A 22,380-nucleotide genomic window follows, 5' to 3' on the forward strand; every position below is an offset into this window, starting at 1 on the left:
TTATAGGGTAGTTGGCAAAGAGGAAAAACAGTAGACATGATCTCCAAAAGAATATAGATAAGGTGATGGAAGTAAAACTGAACGGTGTGTCATTTCCCCAAGACCGGACAGAATCAGTCCTTTATCTGCCAGTGGCTGTGGTTTGAGAATCATCACAGTTGTGTCCAGGGGTTTGGTTTCCAGTCCTCAGACTCCTCAGCCTCGTCTGACAAGACCAGTGCTTATATGTCTGTGAGCCCCTTTGAGCCCCTTTTCCTTTCCCTCCGTCACTTCCTTTTCCCAGGGGTCCTGGATGGGCTTCCTGTATAGCTTAGTCGGTAAAGCATCTGCCCGCAATGCGGGAGACCTTGGTTCAATTCCTGGGTCAGGAAGATCCCCTGGAGAAGGGAATGGCAACCCACTCCATTATTCTTGCCTGGAGAATCCCATGGACAGAGGAGCCTGGCAGGCTACAGTTCCGACAAGAGTCGGACACAACTTAGCATTATTTTTCTTCCGGGACGGACATGGGCCTGGGCTTGCTTCTCTGAAGCCGGCTCACCCCTCCCAGGCTATGGAGGGGACAGAGGGCACGCTTGGTAGACATTTTCTTCTTAATGCTTTCTTCTAACCTGTCTGTCTGTCTTTTTTCCCAGGGCAGTGATGGTGCCCGGAGATCCACGATCCTAGACAGTGACGAGCCCCTGGTGTATTTCTACGATGACGTCAGAACGTTATACGAAGGTTTCCAGAGGGGCATACAGGTGTCCAGTAAGCATCAGCCTGAATCTGTGCAACTAGTGCTTCAGGTTTTCCTTTCGACCGAGGGGTCTTTCTTCAAGAAGACATATTTGCTCACAACTCTCTCCCATTCAATCTGGTTCCCAGCTCCCTGTCTCCTCCTGTGACTTCTGCAGAGCGAGTCCCCCAGCACACAGGTCCCATCGGGTGTGGTCCATGGTCAAGGCACTTCTGAAGTCACATACGGCATGTTTCATGGAGAGTCACACATCCATTAGCTCCGTACAGGCTCTGACATTTCCTGCATAAAGAGACCTATTTAAATGGGCCTGATCCAACATTTCTCAAGCTTGCTCAACCAGGAGACCCGTATTTTGAAAAATAAACACTGATACCCAAGGAAGCAGGGTTCTATCAGAGACACTTGGGGAAGATCAGCTCACGAGACTGCCATCACTGATGGTGATGGCACCATCTCTGACGGTGGCACCAGAGACCCCGGGTACCTGGCAGCTGCCCACCCTTCCAGCCCATCTCCCTCCTGCCCCATGTGAGAAACAAAATAGAAATAAAGAAGCAAAACTCAGACCCACACCCAGGGGGAAAATGTGTCCAATCTGAATTTATTGTTTCACAGCCAAGGACCAGTTTGTGGAATGAAGGATACAAATGAGAACCTAGGAATATTTAGGCACGTTTAGCCCATCGTTTATTCTTTCATTTGTTTTCTTCTTTTAGATAATGGCCCATGTTTAGGCTCTCGGAAACCAGACCAACCCTATGAATGGCTGTCATACAAACAGGTGAGTTTTCCAGCTCTGTGGCCGCCTCATGTGAGCCATAGGGCGGGAACTTGGCAGTTCCTGGAGCCTCTGAAGGTTGGGGTGGTAGGTTTCTATGGAGTGTGGATGCTGACCTGGCCCAGGGCTTTAGAACAGATTTGCAGCATCCCAAGATGTTAAACACACAGATTTGGGGGACACTAGATCAATAATTGAACGGGTGATTCAAAGTAGTTTATCTTAGAACTACTGTGGGTGTGTTGTGGAGTGCAGTATAAATTTTAAAATAAAATGCTAGAGGATTCTCTGGCAGTCCAGAGGTTAGGGCTCCGAGCTCTCACTGCCAAGGGCCCAGGTTCAATCCCTGGTCAAGAAACTAAGATCCCAGAAGCCATGCAGTGCAGCCAAACAAATAAATAAAATGCCATAAATGTGCTTGAAGCAGATGACTCTTTTCCCAGACCCCACGGGAGGATAAGATAACTCCTTTCTGTCTTGAGCGGTGCTGGACAAATTTAGATGCCCCAGTGTAGAGGAGCCCTCTCATTTTATAGATGAGAGAAAATGGGCCCCAGGCAGGGCTGGGACTCACCCCCGGTCACAGCTGAACCAGGGCCAGGAGGGAGGCCCATGCCATCTGTTGTAAGGAGTCTCCAAAGCATCGTACTGGTCCTGGGGTGGCCTTTAACCCGAGGGCAGCATGGAGAGCAACAGAGATGTTCAGAGATGACACCTGTATAACCGAACAAACACAGGCGGCTGGGATCTGGGCTGTTTCACTCCTGTCATTCTGGTCCCAGCAGATCCATGGCTTTTAACTGTGTTCATAGTAGTTTGTAGGTAGCAGAGCAGGAAGGCTTGCTCCTTTTTTTTTTTTTTATATCGTGATTACAAGTCTAGCTGCTCCTGACTCTCCCCAGTTCAAGGCAGCACCCCAAGACACATGGGAGCCAATGGGAGCATCCACTTTGTTGCCTTGTGCTTCCAGCGCGGCTGTCTAGAGGGGTCCCTGGAGTAGGCGCAGGATGCAGAGGACCAATCCCCCTTCTGTGGCTGGGGCTCTGGGTAGTTGATGTGTCCTGGGAAGGGGTGGGGGTGTGTGAAGTGGGTTGTTGTTAGGATCTGCAAAACCAGCCTGTGGGAAAATGCTTCCTGTCCTCCCATATCTGAGGATCAATGAAATGCAAAAGGCAAGAGAGATAGAGGCAGAGATAAAGAGAGACAGACAAGACAGACAGCTTCGGGTTCCTTGCTCGTAGGAATCATGAGCTGTAGGTCTGGTGAGCAGAGAGACTGCTGTTTTTATTTTCCCGTAACAGAGCCAAATAGTAGTTTTCCATCGAAATAGGAGTTTTCAGATCCATCATTTTCACAAGTGGTATAAAAAAAACAGTTCATGTTTGCTGGAGATTTAACATTGCACAATGGTCTTCAGGCCCCACAGAATCTGCCAGTGCTTCTGGGTTACATCATCTTCTTGTCATGTTACTCTTTTGTGCTGGTCTCAGCCTGTCAATAATCAGTATTGTGGCTGGGCCAGCCCTTGTAGTTCATAAGATGATTGCAAGACGCCCTTCAGCAATAACTATAAGAAACTTGGAAAAAATAAAACCTTACTACAAGACTTGGAAATTACACAGCACACCTGGGCCTCACAAGTGAGGTCCCCGGTAGGGGGAGAGAGTGTGCACAGTCCCTGGGGTTTTGCTTTATCGGGGTCAATATTCTCCCGTAGGGTCTGGGCTCACTCTTATTGATGAATTTAAAGCGCAAGAGCAGTAACTTAAAGCACAGGAAAAAGAAAAAACAAGTGGCCCAAATGGACAGTTATCTGCATCAACCATGATCTCTAAAACAAAGGAGGCTCGTTCAGGAGGGGACCTTATCTTTTTTGTGGCTGGCGCTGTATCAGCCTTGGAAGTGGATGCATCAGCCGTCAAAGCTTAAGGCAGGTGCTTGGACTGCCAAAAAAGAGAAAACCAAACCCCTGGGCTTTGCACTACCCTTACTTATAGTAATATGTTCCTATATAGCTTCTGTTATATGTTGACTGCCAGAAGGAAAACAGGATGCCGCTGCCAGCAGGATGTTTGAGGCAGGTTGAAAATCCCTGGGGTTTCAGAAGGTGTTTTGTACATTTCAGACAGAGACCAGTGAAGATTAAAAAGTAGACTGAAGCTAACTTTGGATTTGTGTATTTAAATGATTTTCCCCCCTAGCCCAGTGATTCTGAGCTTTGGGGGTTAGGAATCCCTGTAAAGCTTTTCAAAGAAAGTTCCGGGTCGCCTTTCTAGAGACCCAGGTGTGTGCATAGAACCCAGTAAGCTCTGCAGACCATCCAAACACTCACAGGTTCCCAGCCCTTACAAACAAGCAGGAGTTGTGAAGCAGTCCCTGGGGTATGGGAGAATAAGCATGCATGTTAACGTCATCCTTGCTGTCACCCTTACTGCCATTGGCAGAGCAAGGATGGCACCATGTGCCCGAACCAACAGGCTTCTGGAGCAGCATCAGGTGTGGTTCTGTTCTCTGCAGGCGTGAGTGTGGGTTTAAAGTGCTCATGATAATTTACCGATCGAGAATAAAGAATTCCAAATTAACATTAAAGAAAAAAAAATTTTTTTCAGTACATTTGGGATAGGAATGAGGAGAGGATGGGAAATTGGGGTAGGTAGATAGTCTTGCCTGTTTTTACTTAGTTGTAATTAATAGTGTACATTTTATATTCATTTGTCTTAAAATTGTAACAGACACTCTTAAGTTTGATATGGTTTTCATAATTGTAGTGTTTACTAGCTATAGAGCATTTTGTTAGATTTACCATCATCTACTTGATCATCCAGCCATTGGTCTTTTTTTCCCTTAAACTTTTATGACTTTACATAATTTTGCAATATATGTATTTGTACCTAACATCTTTTCAGACCTCCCTTTAGGACTGGATTATTTCCTGAGAACTAATTCTCAAGAATAGAGTTGTGGTGCCTAATGGTTAGAGCTCATCCTTATTTTTCAAAGGTCTCCCCCAAACTTGTCGTTTCTGTGTTTATAACAAAGGACAAGCTTTAGTTCTTCGTTTCTCCTTATAAACACAGGCACAAAATTCTGTGTCCCTGGATCGCTTTTATAAAACTAAAGTATAAAATAGGAACTCTGACATGGGTCGTGTGTGACCTGGCAGCTATTGGCGTGAGATTCATTTGCTTCACAGAGGGAACTCTAGGGTCATTCCCCTCACCACGAGTTCTGGAAAGTCAAACCTTGAACTTTACAAAAATTTGTAACTAAAGGGATACCTGTCTACCCCTGTTCTTTCTCTCTGGGCAGAACTGCTTCTTGGCAAAGATATTAGGCTCAGCTGTCACAGAAAGCTGTATTCCTTGAGTTGGACCTGATGCTGTTCCTGATTTTTTTTCCTCCTCCACTGTAGGTTGAAGACATGTCAGAGTGTGTGGGTTCAGCACTGCTCCACAAGGGCTTCAAGGCAGCCCCAGACCAGTTCATCGGCGTCTTCGCTCAGAACAGACCTGAGGTATTAACGGTTAGGCACGGAGCAAGCAGAGCTCAGAGAATCCCCGATACAAGTCAGTTAGGGTTCACACCCGCCTTTGCTTCAGACCAGATTCTGTGGTCTGATCGCCACTAACATACCTCTTTGTTGTGCCTTAGAGAGTTACATGTATGAAAACCCAAACCAGGTCCTTCTTAGCCTTTAGGTAGGGGGGAAAATTTTTTTTTGTTTTTTTTTTTTAAACCAGGTCCCCACACAGAAACTGCCAAAGAAAGTCTTTGCTATACAAAGACAAGCAAATAAAAACAAATAACTAACAAAAATGTCTTCCCGCTTTAAGGACTGCCTCTGTGGTTAGAATAATAGCATTAATCAATGACAGAGAAACTTGAGTATGTTTTTGTCAGTAGCAAACTCACACCTTTTCTTTCTGAAAGGTCTAGGCTTTCCCCCTGCTCAGGTTGCTAAGTTTAGAATCTCAGGGGGCTTGGGGAAGGAGCTTCAGTAGTAGCTGGGTGTGATTTAGACAGGCAGACTGTTTGGCCGTCCAAGCCTGTGCGTGGTCTTCTGTAAACCACTGTATTAAAGTACATTGAAATGAGAAGCCCCCTGGAGTTATTGTCTGCACTGTGAATAAACAAATTAGTGGCAGAGGTGGCACAGAAAAATTCAAGCACTGGACTTGAAGAAGCCACACTGACTCTTAGACCTGCTTGGATCCAAAGACATGTCGGTTTAACGTGCAACTCTTATAGTTTACAATGGTTTCTCAGCGTTTTGTGTACAGTTAGAGGAGGAATAGCATGTTCCACAGCTGGGCCACAATTAGGCTCATGGAATTTCATTTCTTTCATTTAAAGTGAAGCCCATTTGAATGGACACATCCAAAATTTTTGTTTCAGTGGAGTATCATTAGTCATGAATCCATGACTAGGACATATATTCCTTACTTCATGGACGGAGTGGGCTTCTTCTTATATTTATCAGTTAGTTCACCAAATGTTTATTGAGAACCTACTATATTGTCAGACACTGCCAGGCACCAAAATACCACAGTGGATCTTCTTCATGAGGTACCTTGAAGACAGCCCCCCATAAACCCACATTTTCTCTTAATGTGTTTTGTGGACACAAAGTAGAAGGATTATGGGAGCTCAGTCAAGGAGGACTTCCTGGAGGTGGCATCCCAAGTGGAGTCTTGATGGCTGTAAGGGTGGGGAGGCCAAGGGAATGTCAGGAACATGTTTGCCTGGAGCAGTGTGTCTGTTGGGAGATGAATCATTTCATTGTGGTGATGGGTGGAGTGGCAGGAAGAGAGAGAAAACAGCTCCATGCCAAGTGAACGTGAGTAGGTTGTGCTTCCCATGGCCCTGCGCCCTTATCCATGCTGTGTGTTCTGCAGGTGATGGGCACCACTGAGGTTATAAGGGAGAGAGTAACTTTGCTGCGTCTGCCTTGTAGGTGGGTCAGTTGCTGTGTGACTGATGGGTTTAGAGGGAGATGACCAGAGACCCGTGTCACTTCTTTCCTTCCTCACTTTCCTGAAGAGACTTCCATGGACAGTTCTCCCAGTAGATGGCATGTCCCTCTTCCCACAGTCCCAGGCCTTACTGCACACTGAAGCCAGATTGCTCTTCCTTGGATCTCCAGTCACTGTTTGATGGAGGAGCCCCAGAGGCAGTGTCTTGCCTAGTTCATAGATCCAGGCTGCTCTGTGACCTCAGGCTGGCTCCAGCCCTCTGTCGAGCTTAGCTGGTCCCCACAGCCCTGCTGGGCCATCCCTGCCAGCCTCAGGGCTCACGGACATCCCTCCTCCCTGCTTAGACCTCACAGTCCCTTTCCTGGAGTCCGTTGCCTTTCTCTCCCACTGTCGAAATCATGCTGCTCTTGCCAAGGGCAAGCCTGGTTACCTCTGCCACCAAGGAGGCCCACTGTGGGCTCTCTCACCTCTGAGCTCACCACCTTATTGTGTTGTTCATTCTCCTTTCACATATTTGCCCCAAATCTTTAGGCAGATTGCACTTTTTTTTTAAGTAAGAACTGGGCAAGTGTTTTGCTCATTAGGAATCCCTCCAGTGCCTGACGCATGGTAGTAGATACACAGATGTTAGTTTTGGTACATCCAGTGTTTCCACGTTGAGTCTCTAGAGTCTTGGTTTTCCTGGAGGGGTTCCATGGTGACCTCTCATATTCTCACCCCGACATCTGCTTTTTCTTTAGTGGGTGATCATTGAACAGGGATGCTTTGCTTACTCGATGGTGATCGTTCCCCTCTACGACACCCTTGGAACTGAAGCCATCACCTACATCATCAACAAAGGTATGTCTGCGGCCTTTGGGAGCATGTTCCCCTAGTTACTGGGTAGATACAGCAGCTACATTTAATGATGACATGATGGGATAGGGATTTTTCATTTAAATGTACACTTACCCTCCTATTCAAAGAAGGTAGTTCTTAAATCTGATCTCAGATGTTAGTCAAGCTTTTAATATCCCAGAGCTGGTTCCTTACTGTGTCTCTTTACTTCCAGCCGAACTCTCTCTGGTTTTTGTGGACAAGCCAGAGAAGGCCAACCTCCTACTAGAAGGCGTAGAAAATAAATTAATACCATGCCTTAAAACTATTGTTCTCATGGACTCCTACGGCAGTGATCTGCTGGAACGAGGCAAGAAGTGTGGGGTGGAGATCATCAGCATGAAAGCCTTGGAGGTGAGTCACCCTGCCCTGCCCGCTTCCCTAAACGGTTCCTCCGAGGTCATTTTGGCTCAAATGTGGTATCTTCCCAGTGGGACCACAAAGTCCCAACTCTCGCTGGTCCTGTAAAAGACAGAGAACAGATATCTGTCTCATTACTGGAAAGAAGAATTCTGCACACATTTCCAGTGCTAATCCATCACATTCTGCCCAAGTGCTGTCATCTAGCAAGTTGCAGTGCTCACAGAGTCATCCTAGAGCACTGACAAGCCCTGCTAATAAATGCTGGAAATGAGAATTTCAGATTCAAGCGAGATTTAAGTCTCTATTTAAGTATACATATTTAAGTATGTCCTCTTTAAATATTAATGCCTTTTACTTACTGATTTGTCTCTAAAACAATCAGACATAGAAATCTGCCTTATTATTCTTTTTCCAAGTCTGCTTTTTTAGGCCTCTGGTGAATTTCCAGCATAGGTGCTTGATTTGATTTATTTTCATTTTAAGATTCAGATTAATCACAGTTGTAAAGGTAACCAGTCTAGGAAAATGAGTGGGCCCATGTTTAAAATGGTTGTTCAACATTAGATCGTACTGAGTTGGCCAAAAAGTTCATTTTGGTTTTTCGTAAGATCTTACAGAAAAGCTTGAGTGAACTTTTTGGCCAAGCCAATACAAGAAGCTGATGAAGCTGGTTTCTTCTGTTGCTCTTGGGTTAAAGTTCCATCCACAACAGCAGGCAAGAGGAAGCTCCTGTTATGTGCACATCGTGGGAAGTAATAGGTTCAATAGATAAGTCATTCTCTTTCTAAAAATGTTATAAATATTTTCCTGGAACTGTTATTAATAGGCTTTTGAATTTTATTTATAGTTGTCCTTCTACCAAGAATTTGAGCTCCAAGTAAGGATCTACAAAACCTTTTCTGGGGAACTTAGTAGTCACAGGGAATCTGTCATTTGTTCTAGTAGAGCTTCTGCCACACATACACACAAACAATAGCATGGGACAGGAACCTGTAAGATCTCATAGGTGTGCTGAATTGTTAAATGGCATTTTTAGCTAGTTTTTCAGCTAATGTTTCCCTATTTTTGTTTTTTTTTTTTTTTTACTTGTAATCCCATTTCAAGATAATGTGATTTCTTTTTCTCCCATTTTTCCTCATCCTCCTACCCCTCCCCAGACACATTGACAGGCATTTTTTTTTGGGGGGGGGTCCTTTTTTTTGATTGCTATATATGATAAAGAATTAGAGATCTTAAGTTATGTAGGAATTTTTAAAAGATGCATGGAAATTTGAATCTGATAAAAGATTATTTGGGGAAGAAATTGGTGGAATTATCATTACTTTAGCTCTTAGTTGACTTCTAGTTGAATATCAGGGTCCCTGTTTTTAATTAGTGGTCAATCATACACATAATTTTAAAGTGTGAATAGGGTGTAAAATTGTATACCGGGCCGCAACTCGCTGAGCCCAGAGTGGAAGTGAAAGTGTTAGTTACTCAGTAGTGTTTGATTCTTTGTGACCCCATGGACTATAGGCTGCCAGTGTCCTCTGTGCATGGGGATTCTCCAGGCAAGAATACTGGAGTGGGCTGCCATTTCCTACTCAGGTGAACCCAGAGCCCACCCATCTGATTTCCACTTAACTCTAGGCATGCTCGTTTTCTATGCTCCCTCAAGCTGTTCAATAGGAAAATAACATAAATCGTTCATTCAAAAAATAATAGGTATTAAGGTGACCGTGGAGACACCTTCATGCAGTAACATTAGAATGAGCCCTGGGTATTAACAGAATTCTCCTTGAGAGGCCACACCTCAGAATTGAATCTGTCGTTCTTAACCCTCAAGGCCCTTTGACGGTGGTCCCGGAGCTTCTGTTGTGGCCTGATCTGTAATCAAAGATGCCTAAGTCCTTTCTCCCCTCCACGCGGGGAACTGCAGATGTTTGAGCCTTTCCAGAATGGTCAGTGTTTAAATCTGGTGGAGACTGGTTTCTCTCTCCAGACCGAAGATGTCAGTTTTGTAGAACCGGTGATCATGGATCAGTGCTGAGTTCTGGTTCTGGGAGTGCGCAGAGCAGCTGCGGTTCTCTGATTACTGTGAAGAGCTGGGCTTTGTTAAAGGCCATGATAGGAATGGCAGTGGAAACTGGAATTGCAGGTAAGAGACTCAGTCCTGTTTCCAAGGCCAGTCCTAAGGCCATCGATATACTATTATATATACTTTTATATAAGAGAGAAGACAACCAGAAAACGGATTCTTGAAACAATGGGTAAGTATTTGGTTTCAGGTTAAATTGCTGTCATTTATGTAATTTGAAATTTGTGCTGTCGTTGTGTCGGCTGCGAGTGAATCAATCCCACAGAAAAGTCAGCTTGCACTGACTTGAAGTGACTTAAATGTTTCCATTTCAGTTTTTTTTTTTCTCTTCTTTTTAAGGACCTGGGAAGAGCCAACAGACGGAAGCCCAAGGTGAGCACACCCTGTCCGACCAGCCCAGCCTCTGCCCAGCTTCCATGTCTAATCAGTTCAGACACTGGTAGAAATATTGGGTGATAACAACTTAGAGTTTTCTGTTCTATTCTGATTTGTACTGGCTTTTTTTTTTTCGTCTGTGTGTGTGTTGTAGCCTCCAGCACCTGAAGATCTTGCAGTAATTTGCTTCACCAGTGGAACTACAGGTCAGTTTTGAAAAGAGATTGTTTCTAAGTGGTGCCTAGAAGTGTATATTTCCTGCTTCCTCTTGTGGATGACTTACTCAGATTGTAAATGGACTGGATGCAGAAGAGACAGAAGTGTTCAAGCCTATCTTCCAGTAGCTCTATACAACGTCCCCAGAATATGAGTGTATCCTCAACACACTTACGTCACCCTTCTTTCTGGGATAAACTGTATCCATGGTTTCCAGAAATAAAATTCCTGGATTTTCGTCTCTTATTGCTACACACACCCTCTAAGACTTGTCCATATTAGTAAAGATGGTTTAACACATTATTGACCCAGGGGTTTTTCCAGAAACTAACGCCTGTGGCTGGCAATTTGTTACGTAAGTGAATGTTGAACTGTCTCAGTCAATAACATTCAGGTAACAAAAGACGTATTAATGCGTTTTAGGTCAACAAGTTGTTAAGATAATAAGCTTCAGTTAAAGGATTACAGGTTGCTCAGGAATTCAGTGTGACTCAGCATTTGGCTTTCACGGGTATACCTCACATGAGAGGCATCGGGGGCCCTAATGATGTGGGGTTTCTGGGCTTCTCTCAAATCCACCATTCTTGGATGGAATTTCTGTCTTCTAACTTTATTTCGCTCATATGTGTCCCCAGGCAACCCCAAAGGAGCAATGATTACCCATCGAAATGTAGTGAGCGATTGTTCAGCGTTTGTGAAAATGACAGAGGTAAACTTTTGGGAGAGGGCCATCTTTCCGTGTTTCCAGTGGTTGGCATCAGGCCTCAAGGATGAAGGTGGTCACGGCCCCACCATCATGTTAGGCCTGGACTGTATTAAAAGCAGTACCTGAAATATAAACAAGGTCTGAGCTTTCACAGGGTCTGAGGTCACGTCCTCTCAAGTAGTTTTTCACTATGGACCTGATCCCCAACTCCTGCTGTGACCATTAACGTGAATTGACAGATCGAATTTATTACATCTTTTATTTAGTAAAACTTCATTTAGATACTGCCTTATAAATGTTTTTGGAGAAGGAAATAGCAACCCACTCCAATATTCTTGCCTGGAGAATCCCATGGACTGAGGAGCCTGGTGGGCTACAGTCCACAGGGTCACAAAGAGTCGGACACAACTGAGCGACTTCACTTTCACTTTATAAATGTTTTTAGGAAAGGACAGAGAAAAACTGACTCTTGTGATTTTATCTCCTGTTTCAGTGTGTGGAAAATAATTTCTTTAGGTGGACAAGGAAATGTTAAATATTGCTGAACGTTTTTTGAATTATTACTGTTTTTACTGTTTACTATGCTTACTTTGACTTCTACTTTATAAGAAGGATTAAATCCTTGAACTTTAGATCAAGTAACTTTATAGTTATTTCTAATACTTCTAAAACTTGCTGTATAAGTGTCTTAGTCTGTGTGTGCTGCCGTAACAAAATAGCACAGATTGGGTGGGTTGGCTTAAAGAATAGACATGTATTTTCTTACAGTACTGGAGGCTAGAAGTCCATGATCAAGGTGTCAGCAAATTTGCTTGGTTCTGGAGAAGACTCTCTTCCTGGCTTGTAGCTGGCCAGCTCCTCTCCATGCCCCCCTGCCCTGGCCTCTGTGTGCACGTGGAGAACAGAGACAGGTTTCCGGTGTCTTCTGTCCTTACAAGGACACCAGCCTGATTGGATCAGGGCCCCACCCTTATGACTTCATTGGACCCGAATGACCTTCCCTGTCTCCAAACACAGTCATGTGGAGCGGGGTGGTTAGGGCTTTAAATACGACTTTGAGAGGGGTAGTTACAGTCAGTCTGTAGCACCAAAGATCTATTTCCAACTTGTCTTTTAAAAAAGTATGTATTGAATAATGTAATGAATACCTTTCCGTCGTATCCTTTGCACATTTTTTCATAATTTGCTTTTGCAAATTATGTGTCTCTGGAGGGGTTCTCTAGGGTCTGCTTTTTGTGGTAGGAGCCTGTGCTTAATGGTTTTGGGGAATGGGTATCTTCAGCAACTGCATAAGTGTGTTCTTACACCTTCCTAGTCCTTTTGGTATATACTTTCTAAACAGAGTTCAACATTTAGTATTTTACCAAAGGGAGATTTTCATTTCCTCATTGGCCTTCAAAGAAAACTTAAAATGCATGAATCATTAAGGCAAATGATTACAGTTAATGTGAACATCATCGGGGGCATTCTCAACTTTGTAAAACTTCGAATTATGCAAATGTACATTATTTGTTTGACCTAAATCAGAAAATTGAAGAGTATAGATGTTATTGAGTCTGATTTCTCATTATGTAGCACTTTTCTACTGACAGGTACCAGTTGGGAAGCAGGAATAAATTTAATCTCAGATTATGGCATGATCAGGCTACATCACGTGTGATTGCTTTATTATGAAGGATGGCCCAGCCTTGGGGAGGGGAGAGCCCAACTCTAAGCTGGGTGCATCATCCCTAGGCAACTTGACAAAGCCTTGATTTCTTAGTTGGTGGGGCAGCTGCTGTTGGCAGCCCCTTTTTAGGCCAGAATTCTCTATATTAATAGCAGGAACATTTCATGCACATCCCTAACTGTGCCTGACCATAAATTAAGCTCATTCTTAGCCATGAAATGGAAACCAGATGTTACTTGGGATGCAGACCTGTCATGATCAGCATTTTATGGGAGAACAAATTCCCTGGGGCCAGTTCAGAGCTTGCATTAAACACATTGGGATTTTTTTTTTATGGGGTTGAGTAGGGCTTTAAGGTAAAAATGTTGATCAAACTAAAATGCTCAAAATACATTTGTACTGTAAATAAAAGGAACATGGAAATCTCCAAGTTTCTCTTCTTTTCTCCCCTATGCCCTTGATAACAAAAGATGCTGGTCTTTTCCTGGAGTGAAGCTTATATTTCTTAAGGTGGAGTGGAGCTTGCTGGGCAGTGAGGTCCTGTGGCTTTGAAAGTCTGGGTGCTTAGAGCACATGATATCTGACCATCCCAATGTGGGCCACATTTTCCTAATTGTGACTCAAGTTCTGCATGGATTTACTTTGTCATTAGGAATGACCTCTACTCTATTTGAATAACTTATTAAAGTATTGCTTAGCATTTCCTTTTTCAATGAGAAATAATTGCAGAATGTAAACTAATGCTGTTACTTCTTAGCCTTGAGGTATTATGTGCTCTGAAATAAATGGAGAATTCCTGCAAATTCTAATGCTTTTCTGCCCACTGGTGTCTTTGCTTGCAGAACACGTTCACTCCTACCTCAGATGACACTTTGATCTCTTTCTTGCCTCTGGCCCACATGTTTGAGAGGGTTGTAGAGGTAGGCACTGGGTTTTATTTTGCCTGTACATGGGCGTTTGTTTGTGTTCTAAGTTGTTCTGTTTTACAGAAAGCACTTGTGTTGAATGCCAGTGACATACACATTTCATTTTTACCGCTTGCACACATGTATGAGCAGATTATGCAGGTAAGTTCAAGTGTGTATACCATCCTCCCCCTAGGCAGGTCTTTGCTCAACCCCCGTTTTAGAAATTGAGCTAATTATTTAAGAGTATAATTTTTTCCTGGGTCCGTGTATTAAACTTTAATACTCATTTTAAAATTAGAAGCTCAAACTTTTGAAGGACACAGATATGAATTCAGAAAGATGAGCTGTGAATGTAGAATTTTTATGAATAGCATCCTACAAAGCCTGGTGAGGCTTGAGTTCTGTAAGATGGCTCTGTCTCTCTCTCTCTCTCTTTTTTTTTTTTTGGCCATGCTGAGCAGCTTGTGGGATCTTAGGTCCCTGACCAGAGGTCACACCTGTGGCCCCCTGCTTTGGAAGCATGAAGTTCTAACCACTAGACTTCCAAGAAAGTCCCAGAACTTTTATTTTTGAATGTGCTTATCTATAAGGCACAAGTTGACTTCAGATACATATTTTTTTTTCACCACTATCCTGAGTGCCCTTGGCAAAGTGGATGACCTTAAGCCAGGTTCTCCTTGAGCTGCTCACACACAGCTGTGTGACTCATTTAAAAGCTGACCAAGAACCGTCTGTTCTTCCTTCTTGGACAGTTTTGCTTTGTATGCTTATGGGAGAAACATTGCGCACTGCTCGTTCGTTTAATGACTATTCGTGAAGCACCAGCGGTGTTTCAGGCACTGGACAGGTACTGGCGGGTGAGGGGCTGATAAAGACTCTGCGCTTTGACTCACTGCTGCCCTGGAGGATTTACTTCTCCCAAAGGACCAAGGATCTGCCAGCCGATACTTCTGTTTCCTGCACGCCTCGGGAGATGTTGCGCGAGTGTAGAGTGACCACAGATGTGTTGACAGTGAACTGTAGTTACCTCCCTAGTTTTCAGTACCCAGGAGTCAGTCCACACTGAACAAAGCCTCTGAGCTTTAATTTTTAAACAATGAACCAGGGTGTACCTTTCTAAAGTGGTTTCTGCTTTCAAGCCTGAGGTCGTTTGTACTTCCGTTGCATCATCCCTTGAATCTCTCTGTCTTTTTAACATTTAAAACAGGCAGACTCTTTGTCAAGTGCCCATTACCTGCCAGTGCAGCTTGCATCAGACAGGAGGAAATTCAGGCACTAGGTTATAACCGAAGGCAGACTGCTCTGTGCATTCTCAATGGCAGCGTATTCTGATGACTCAGATTTTTTTTAGTTAGATACAAACAGGAAAAGCGAGACTTTAAAAGCTTGGACTGGGGCTTCTCTGGTGGCTCAGTGGTAAGGAATCCGCCTGCCAATGCAGGAGACGGAGGTTCGATCCCTGATATGGGAAGATCCCATGTGCTGTGGAGCAGCTAAGCCCGTGCCCTGCGAGTACTGAGCCTGTGCTCCGCCAACAAGAGAAGCCACTGCAGTGAGAAACCCAAGCACCCCAACTCGAGAAAAGCCCCCACTCACGACAGCTAGAGGAAAGCTACATGGCAGCGAAGACCCAGCTCAGCCATAAATACATAAACAAACATTATTTAAAAAACTTGAACTGTAGGCAAGTAGCTAAGTTTTTATTATGGGATAAATTGGACCTAAATTTTCTGGAAGGCTAAAAATAACTTGGGTTATCTGATACCATGTCCTTCATTTGGCAAATACTGATCCTGAAGCTAAAACAGCAGAACCTCTAAGATCATCACTAAAAACCACATTCCCTGGTTGCCGATTAGCTAGCTCCTCTATCTTCAGGATGACCAGGAGTAGTGCAACAGCCCCCTGTTGTGCAAGGACCCCTAAAACACAAGAATGCTGTTTCATTTTTTATTTTGTTTTATTTTTGGCCATGCCATGTGGCATGTGGGATCTTAGTTCCCTGACCAGGGATCCAACCTGCAGCCCCTGCATTGGAAGCTCATGATCTTAACCACTGGACCTCCAGGAGAATCCCAAGAACGTTGTTTTGAAAGCTCCCTACATTTAGGAACTTTATGATTTCTGAAAACTGGCCTGAAATGCTAAAAGCAAAGCCTTGTGTGTCTGTGTGTGTTGTGTAACCCCCACTGCAATGATGACACAATTAGATATTTCTGTTTACCTCTCTAGTGTGTGATGCTCTGTCATGGAGCTAAAATAGGATTTTTCCAAGGAGATATCAGGCTGCTTATGGATGATCTCAAGGCCCTTCAACCCACCATCTTCCCTGTGGTCCCCAGACTGCTGAACCGGATGTTTGACCGAGTAAGTGCCAGGGGCAGAGAGTGGGATCTTGAACCCCAAATTCTCCGTGAACACGGCAGCTGCTCTTAGACTCGTGAGACTGCGGCTTAGTCCGCTGTTACACCGGAGTCTGTTTGCCTCCCAGAGCTGCGGGTGAGGATTATAAGAGAAAGCACTGTGAACGTGCCTTATAAATCAGAAGGCACAATACAGATGTGAGGTGGAGGTTGCTTTATTTTCACAATAAACTCTTTGAACCTCCGTCTCCTCACCCTTACAATGGACTGTTACCTCCTCCTTCATCTCATAAAGTTGCTAATTACATCACATGAAAATAATAGCTATCAAATTATTTTATTGGGCTTCCCAGGTGGCTCAGATGGTAAACAGTCTGCCTGCAATGCTGGAGACCCAGATTTGATCCCTGGGTCAGGAAGATCCCCTGGAGGAGAAAATGGCAACCCACTCCAGTAATCCTGCCTGGAGAATCCCATGGAGAGAGGAGCCTGGCAGGCTATAGTCTATGGGGTCTCAAAAGAGTCAGACATGACTAAGCAACTAATGCTTCCACTTTTATACTATTGTCTAGCATAACAAGAGAGTGGAAAAGCTGGCTTAACACTCAACAAACAAAAAATGAAAATAATGAAAATAATAACTATGAAATGATTTTATAAATTGTAAAGTTCCTCCTGTGTGTAAAAATGCTACCTACTCAGTAGCCACGTTGGGAGACGTGACTAAGCCAAGCCCGGGACCAAGAGAAGGTGGTGGGCTGTTGGAGCATGGGCCCACAGCCAGGGCAGGACTGGCTGACCCGTGTGGTGGGAGCAGTCTCCACGATGGGTTTGCATGGGGCAGTTTTAATGCTCTTCATGTTGAAGCATGGCTTTTGTCATCTATGAGAACCTTCTCATTTTTTTACATTTTTGTTTTCCTGCCAGCTAATACTTTCCAGTTTCCCTGGGAGACCTTAAGGTTTTAGCTTCTGTTAATCTTTTGTGGTGTGGTGGTTTAGTCACTCCATTGTGTCTGACTCTTTACGACCCCATGGACCGTAGCCTGCCAGGCTCCTCTGTCCATGGGATTTCCCAGGTAAGAATACTGGAGTGGGTTGCCATGTCCTCCAGGGTATCTTCCCAACCCAGGTGTTGAACCCACGTCACCTGCATTGTAGGCATATTCTTCTTTCTCTCTTTTTTTTAATGGTTCTTTTTTTTTTTTTTAAAGAAAATCGTAAGGCAGCCTTATTGAGATATAATTCACATTACATATGATTCACCCATTTAAGTGTTTTTAGTGCAATTCAAAGGTTTTTAGTACGTTCACAGAGTTCTGAAACTATCATTAAAGTCCATTTTAGAACATTTGTATCACTTCAGAAAGAATGTGGTATCATCCTCCACCCCACTACCTCCCTCTACCCCATAAAATGAATCTACTTCCTAAACCTATAAATTTCCCTATTCTGGATTTTGAAATGAGTGGGATCACGGAATATTCTTTTGTGACTGGCTTCTTCCACTTAAGTATGCTTTCCAGGTGCATACATGTCATAGCCTACATCCATACTTTGTTCCTTTTAATGTCCAAATAATATTCCACTGCGTGGATACAACATGTTTTATTTGTCTGTCCAGCCACTGATGGTCAACGGGGTTGTTTCTTCTTCTTGGCTGTTGTGAATAACGCTGCTATGATGTTCACGCACAGGCAAGGGGCGCTATGGACGTGTGTTTTCATTATCTTAGGTGTGTGCCCAGGAGCAGAACTACTGGGTCATGACTAACTCTGTGTTTAATTGAGGAATCACCAGTCTGTTTTCTAAAGCAGCTGAACCATTTTATATCCCTGCCAGCAAGGCGTGAAGGTTCCAGTTTCTCCGTATCTTTGCCAACACTTGTTGTTACCTGACATTTTAATTCTTGCCATTCTGCTCATTGGGAAACCTTCTCATCTCTTGACTCATTAGATTTTCGGACAAGCAAACACCACGCTGAAGCGATGGCTGTTGGACTTTGCCTCCAAGAGGAAAGAGGCTGAACTTCGCAGTGGAATCATTAGAAACAACAGCCTCTGGGATAAACTGATCTTCCACAAAATACAGGTAGCACATTGACTTTCAACTGTTGCTTGTCACCTAAACTAATTTGGCTTGCAAACTTTCTGTGAGGGCTCCTTTTTTTAATTGAATACTTGATGTACAATTTTATATAAGTGACAGGCATACAATATAGTGACTCACAATTTTTAAAGAGAATGTTCCATTTATTGTTATTATAAAATATTGGCTATATTCTCCCAATATATCCTTGTGCAATAAATCCTTGTAGCTTATTTTATACCTAGTCGTTTGTACCTTTTAATCCCCTACCCCTTTATTGTGTGAGAGCTCTTTTTAAAAGAGAAGGTCAGAGAGAAAGAGAATTTCTGGCATATTTCTTAAAACTAAGGACAAAGCCATCAGCAAAACCTCAGTGTCCAAGAAAAATCTAAACAGTGTTTTGCTATCCGGGGCAGAAAAGGGATCAGGTAGCATAGCCTTTCTGATTCTCCATCCTGTTTTACTTTTCTGGAACTCTTGAGGTTATTTTTTTAGACGTGAGTGATAAAGAGTGGAATAATATGGAATAATAATAATAATATAGAATAATAGTGTTCCCCAAAATGTGATGGTTGCCACAAACCCAAGACACTCTTGTTCTAATTCCTTAAAACACCTGTGAGTGTAGAGGTGTTGCTTTGCTGTCCACAGCCATTGAGAGCGAGTGGCGTGGTTTTGGGTGGAACCAAACTCATCGGGTGTCCCTTTTGGAGCGCTTGTGTGTGCTCGTGTGGAATGAGTTCTGTGCAGCCCGCCGACCAGGAGCTGGTGGGCTAAGGCATCGGGGTTCCAAGGAGGAGGAATCTTGGAGAAGCCCACCGCTTTCCAGCCACTTACCCTCACCCTCTCCCCTCTTCCTGCCTTCCAAGGCGAGCCTGGGAGGAAAAGTGAGGCTGATGATCACCGGAGCGGCGCCCGTGTCCGCCACCGTGCTCACCTTCTTGAGGGCCGCGCTGGGCTGCCAGGTGAGGGGCTCCCTGCCACTCGGGGTCTCAGACTGACTCACGCCCATGTGGCTGCTTTCCAAAAGGCTGTCTTCTTCTCCTGCACGTGCCCCTTCTTTTCTTCGGACGTGTTATTCCCGGGTGGCTTGGAGAAAGAAGTACATGCATGGCTTGGAGATGCTGCAGTTCCAGAGCAGTGCAGTAAAGCCAGTGTCACAGCAGAGCGAGTCTCCTGAACTCTTTGGTCTCCCAGGAGATATAAAAGCCCTGTCTACACCAGACTGTAGTCTGTTAAGTGTGCAGTAGCATGATGTCCAAAAAACAAGGCATTGTATATACCTTAATTTGAAAATACTTCATTGCTAAAAAACACTAACCATCCTCTGACAACACAGCATTGCCACCAACCTTCAATCTGTAAGACAGGCAGTCTCTGCAAAGCGCCATAAAACGAGGTGTGCGTGCATGTGTCTTTTACCTCTGGCAGAATATGTGTTGTGTCCACCACGGGTAATTTTCCCTGGGGTAAGACACAAAAGATGCCTTTAGATCAGGTGTGAGGGCGTGGGGATGGGTTATAAACCACGCAGAGACCCCGACTCATGTGGGGGGAGCACCAGAGACTGGGTGACAAGTGCTGTGAGCCCACAGAGCGAGTGCGTGCCGGGGTGGGTCCTGCGAAGTCTGACCTGTGACGGCATTGTCTCCTGTGTATGTGAAGATGCCCGTGCTATAATAGAGCATGTCGCCACGTGTGGGCTGAGGCTCCCAGTTGAGCTGGAGGAGCTTAGTTACTGAGCACTTGCAGTGGGAGTGTGACTGTCCCCTCTTTCTGCCCCTTCGCCTGGGGACCCAGTTCTACGAAGGCTACGGACAGACCGAGTGCGCCGCCGGCTGCTGCCTGACTGTTGCTGGGGACTGGACCGCAGGTACAGGGCCGGGGCTTTGCTCACGAGGGTCTTACTCTTCACATTGAAATTGGGTTAATTACCCAACTTAAACAACTGCTGTGTCTCCGATGATTCGGCCTTGGGGCCAACCACCCTGTGAACCCGGGAGCCCTGTGGATGCTGTCTCCTGGGGTGCAGTGGTGATTTGGAGGCTCTGACTTGTCAGGCTGGGTGGGTGGCGATAACAGTTACTGAAGACGCTGCCCTTTATGCCAGGTTCAGAGTGCTTGGCCCACCAGAGCTTTCCGAGAATTGCTTGGGGCCTGATTACTTGCTGGTGAATTTTAATGACATTTCCACTGTGTGCTGCAGTTGGTGTTGAGACCCCAGGCAGATATAAACACAAGTCCTTTTTCCTGAAAGGAGAAAACAGTGGAGGATAAACACAAGTACCTGTTCTGGATGGGGTTCTGTGTTAGGTACTGAGGGATGCATATTACGTGCATTTCATCCCAACAACATGCCTGTGAGGTCAGCCTCTGGGAGGACATGATTGATTGTTGACTAAGAAGCATAAAGTCTAAGAATTTATATAGCTTTATGCTTCGGAGCCAGGATTCCAGCCCAGGTCTGACCCCAAGACTTGTATGCCTCCTCTGTCCCATACCAGCAGTGTATGCTACACCATGATCAATAAATTCCCTGGTATATTTGCTGTTTTACATGTTTGAGTATCTAGCGACACAGATTCTAATATCAGGCTCTCTCTGGGAACATCATTCTGTTGCAGTTGGCACTGATGGTCTATAAACCTTTTTCACAGTACTTATTTTTTAATCCCTGGTGCCTTACCAGCTAGAGAATTTGGAATAGTGACCACTTTAAGCTAAAATGATCAAAACATCCAAAGAATGATTTGTGACAATCTTAAAACTTAATCTGATTTCTGTTATTTTTTGTTTTGGGAAAATAACCCAGTCCTAGCTCCCTTTTGCAGGAGAGTAAAGTGAGCTGTAAAAAGAAGGCTTGTCCTGTCTTAATGAATTTACATATAAGACATGTTCTTTCATAATCTAAGGGAAAAGGCCATATTGGTCAGAACCATCTGACCAATCAAGGTTTGCTCTCACAGAGAATGCAGATATTAATTACATCTGTATGAGGGAGAGCAGGGCCATCAGATCATAGGAACCACATAAAAGTTTTAGAAAACCCACTTCTGGGTGTTCAAAGAAACCCTAGAATCAGCAGCCAAATCATTTACACTTTGAAAAGTAATTTGGAGCATCAAACTTAGGAAAGGTCCCTAAGAGACTTTTGAATATTTCTCTCTCTTTTCTGGGAATAAACTCTCTAATTTGCCAGGGGGAGACAAGCTGTGTTTGTCTGCACCAGCTGTTCTCAGCCTGAGAACAGGTCTTGTTTGGGATCAAAGCAATCTGGCCTGAGGATATTGGTCGTCACATTAGGAGTAATCATTCTTTTATTTGATACACAGGCCATGTTGGTGCCCCAATGCCTTGCAGCATTATCAAGCTTGTTGATGTAGAAGAAATGAATTACCTGGCTGCCAAGGGTGAGGGCGAGGTGAGTAAAACCCCACAGTCACCCTCTCAGGGCAGTCGTCTCCGGTAACCAGCCACTTCTGTAACCAGCCACTTCTCAGCACCAGGGCAGGTGAGGCCACTGATCTTGGTATTGCTGCTGATCCTACAGTCACACAGGCTTCTTTCTGAAGGTACATATGTCTGAGTCTCAGGCGGTGGGGGCGTGGGGGGCACCAGCAACGCCTTCTGCCGCCAGCACGATGGGGCCGGGGGCCCAGGAGGGCAGAAAGGCTTCAGGGCCCAGAGTCCCTGGCCACGGCTTCCTGTCTGCTGACCGCCCTCACTGCCTGTTAGTGACCACCGGCTAGTGGAAGGTGTGCCCGACTGCTGTGTGGCTTCATCCCCTTTGGGGCTTTCTGGCAGCTTGGAGCCAGAACCTAGGGTGATTGTGAGCCCTATAATTTGCAGCCAAAGACGTTCAGGAAGGAACTGGGGGCATTGGAGGTACCAGCACAACGTCAGTGGGGTTCTGCTGGCTCCCTCTGGATCCTGGCATTCAGAGTCTGGCTAAAGGTTGAGGGAGACACACACACAGACACAGATACCCAGACACACACACTCACAGACACACGGTTTTCTCTGGAGACGTCCCAGTCAGTGCTCTTAACAGATCATCTTTTATTCCCCCTCCCGTCTTACTGAGATAGAATTAACTCACATATATTGTGAAATGATCACGGCCGTGGGTTTCGTAACCATCCATCATCTCATACCAGTAACAAAAAGAAGAAAAGTGATTTTTTTTTTCCCCCTTGTGATGAGAACTCTTAAGATCTCCTTTCTTAACAACTTGAAAATACATCCCA

The 22,380-nt window shown here is 44.6% G+C and overlaps 1 protein-coding gene across 5 annotated transcripts in view; it reads left to right on the top strand.

Moving 5' to 3' along the window:
* The window catches only part of ACSL1 (acyl-CoA synthetase long chain family member 1), a 69,088-nt gene that overhangs the window by 41,255 nt on the left and 5,453 nt on the right, over positions 1 to 22,380 (top strand). For 3 of the 5 annotated variants that reach the window (XM_020888994.2, XM_070460070.1, XM_070460071.1), the window contains 14 exons: positions 636 to 750; positions 1,459 to 1,523; positions 4,933 to 5,034; positions 7,234 to 7,333; positions 7,545 to 7,723; positions 10,149 to 10,181; positions 10,339 to 10,390; positions 11,036 to 11,109; positions 13,765 to 13,842; positions 15,916 to 16,050; positions 18,002 to 18,136; positions 19,003 to 19,098; positions 19,934 to 20,006; positions 21,466 to 21,554. In XM_020888994.2, coding sequence (XP_020744653.1) covers positions 636 to 750; positions 1,459 to 1,523; positions 4,933 to 5,034; positions 7,234 to 7,333; positions 7,545 to 7,723; positions 10,149 to 10,181; positions 10,339 to 10,390; positions 11,036 to 11,109; positions 13,765 to 13,842; positions 15,916 to 16,050; positions 18,002 to 18,136; positions 19,003 to 19,098; positions 19,934 to 20,006; positions 21,466 to 21,554 — 1,326 coding nt within the window. Of the gene's footprint in view, positions 1 to 635; positions 751 to 1,458; positions 1,524 to 4,932; positions 5,035 to 7,233; positions 7,334 to 7,544; positions 7,724 to 10,148; positions 10,182 to 10,338; positions 10,391 to 11,035; positions 11,110 to 13,617; positions 13,696 to 13,764; positions 13,843 to 15,915; positions 16,051 to 18,001; positions 18,137 to 19,002; positions 19,099 to 19,933; positions 20,007 to 21,465; positions 21,555 to 22,380 lie in introns of all 5 variants that reach the window. The other 2 variants (XM_020888996.2, XM_070460072.1) reach the window with 2 other exon arrangements.

The sequence above is a fragment of the Odocoileus virginianus genome, chromosome 32 (genome assembly GCF_023699985.2).
Source record: "Odocoileus virginianus isolate 20LAN1187 ecotype Illinois chromosome 32, Ovbor_1.2, whole genome shotgun sequence".
Classification (NCBI taxonomy): domain Eukaryota; kingdom Metazoa; phylum Chordata; class Mammalia; order Artiodactyla; family Cervidae; genus Odocoileus; species Odocoileus virginianus.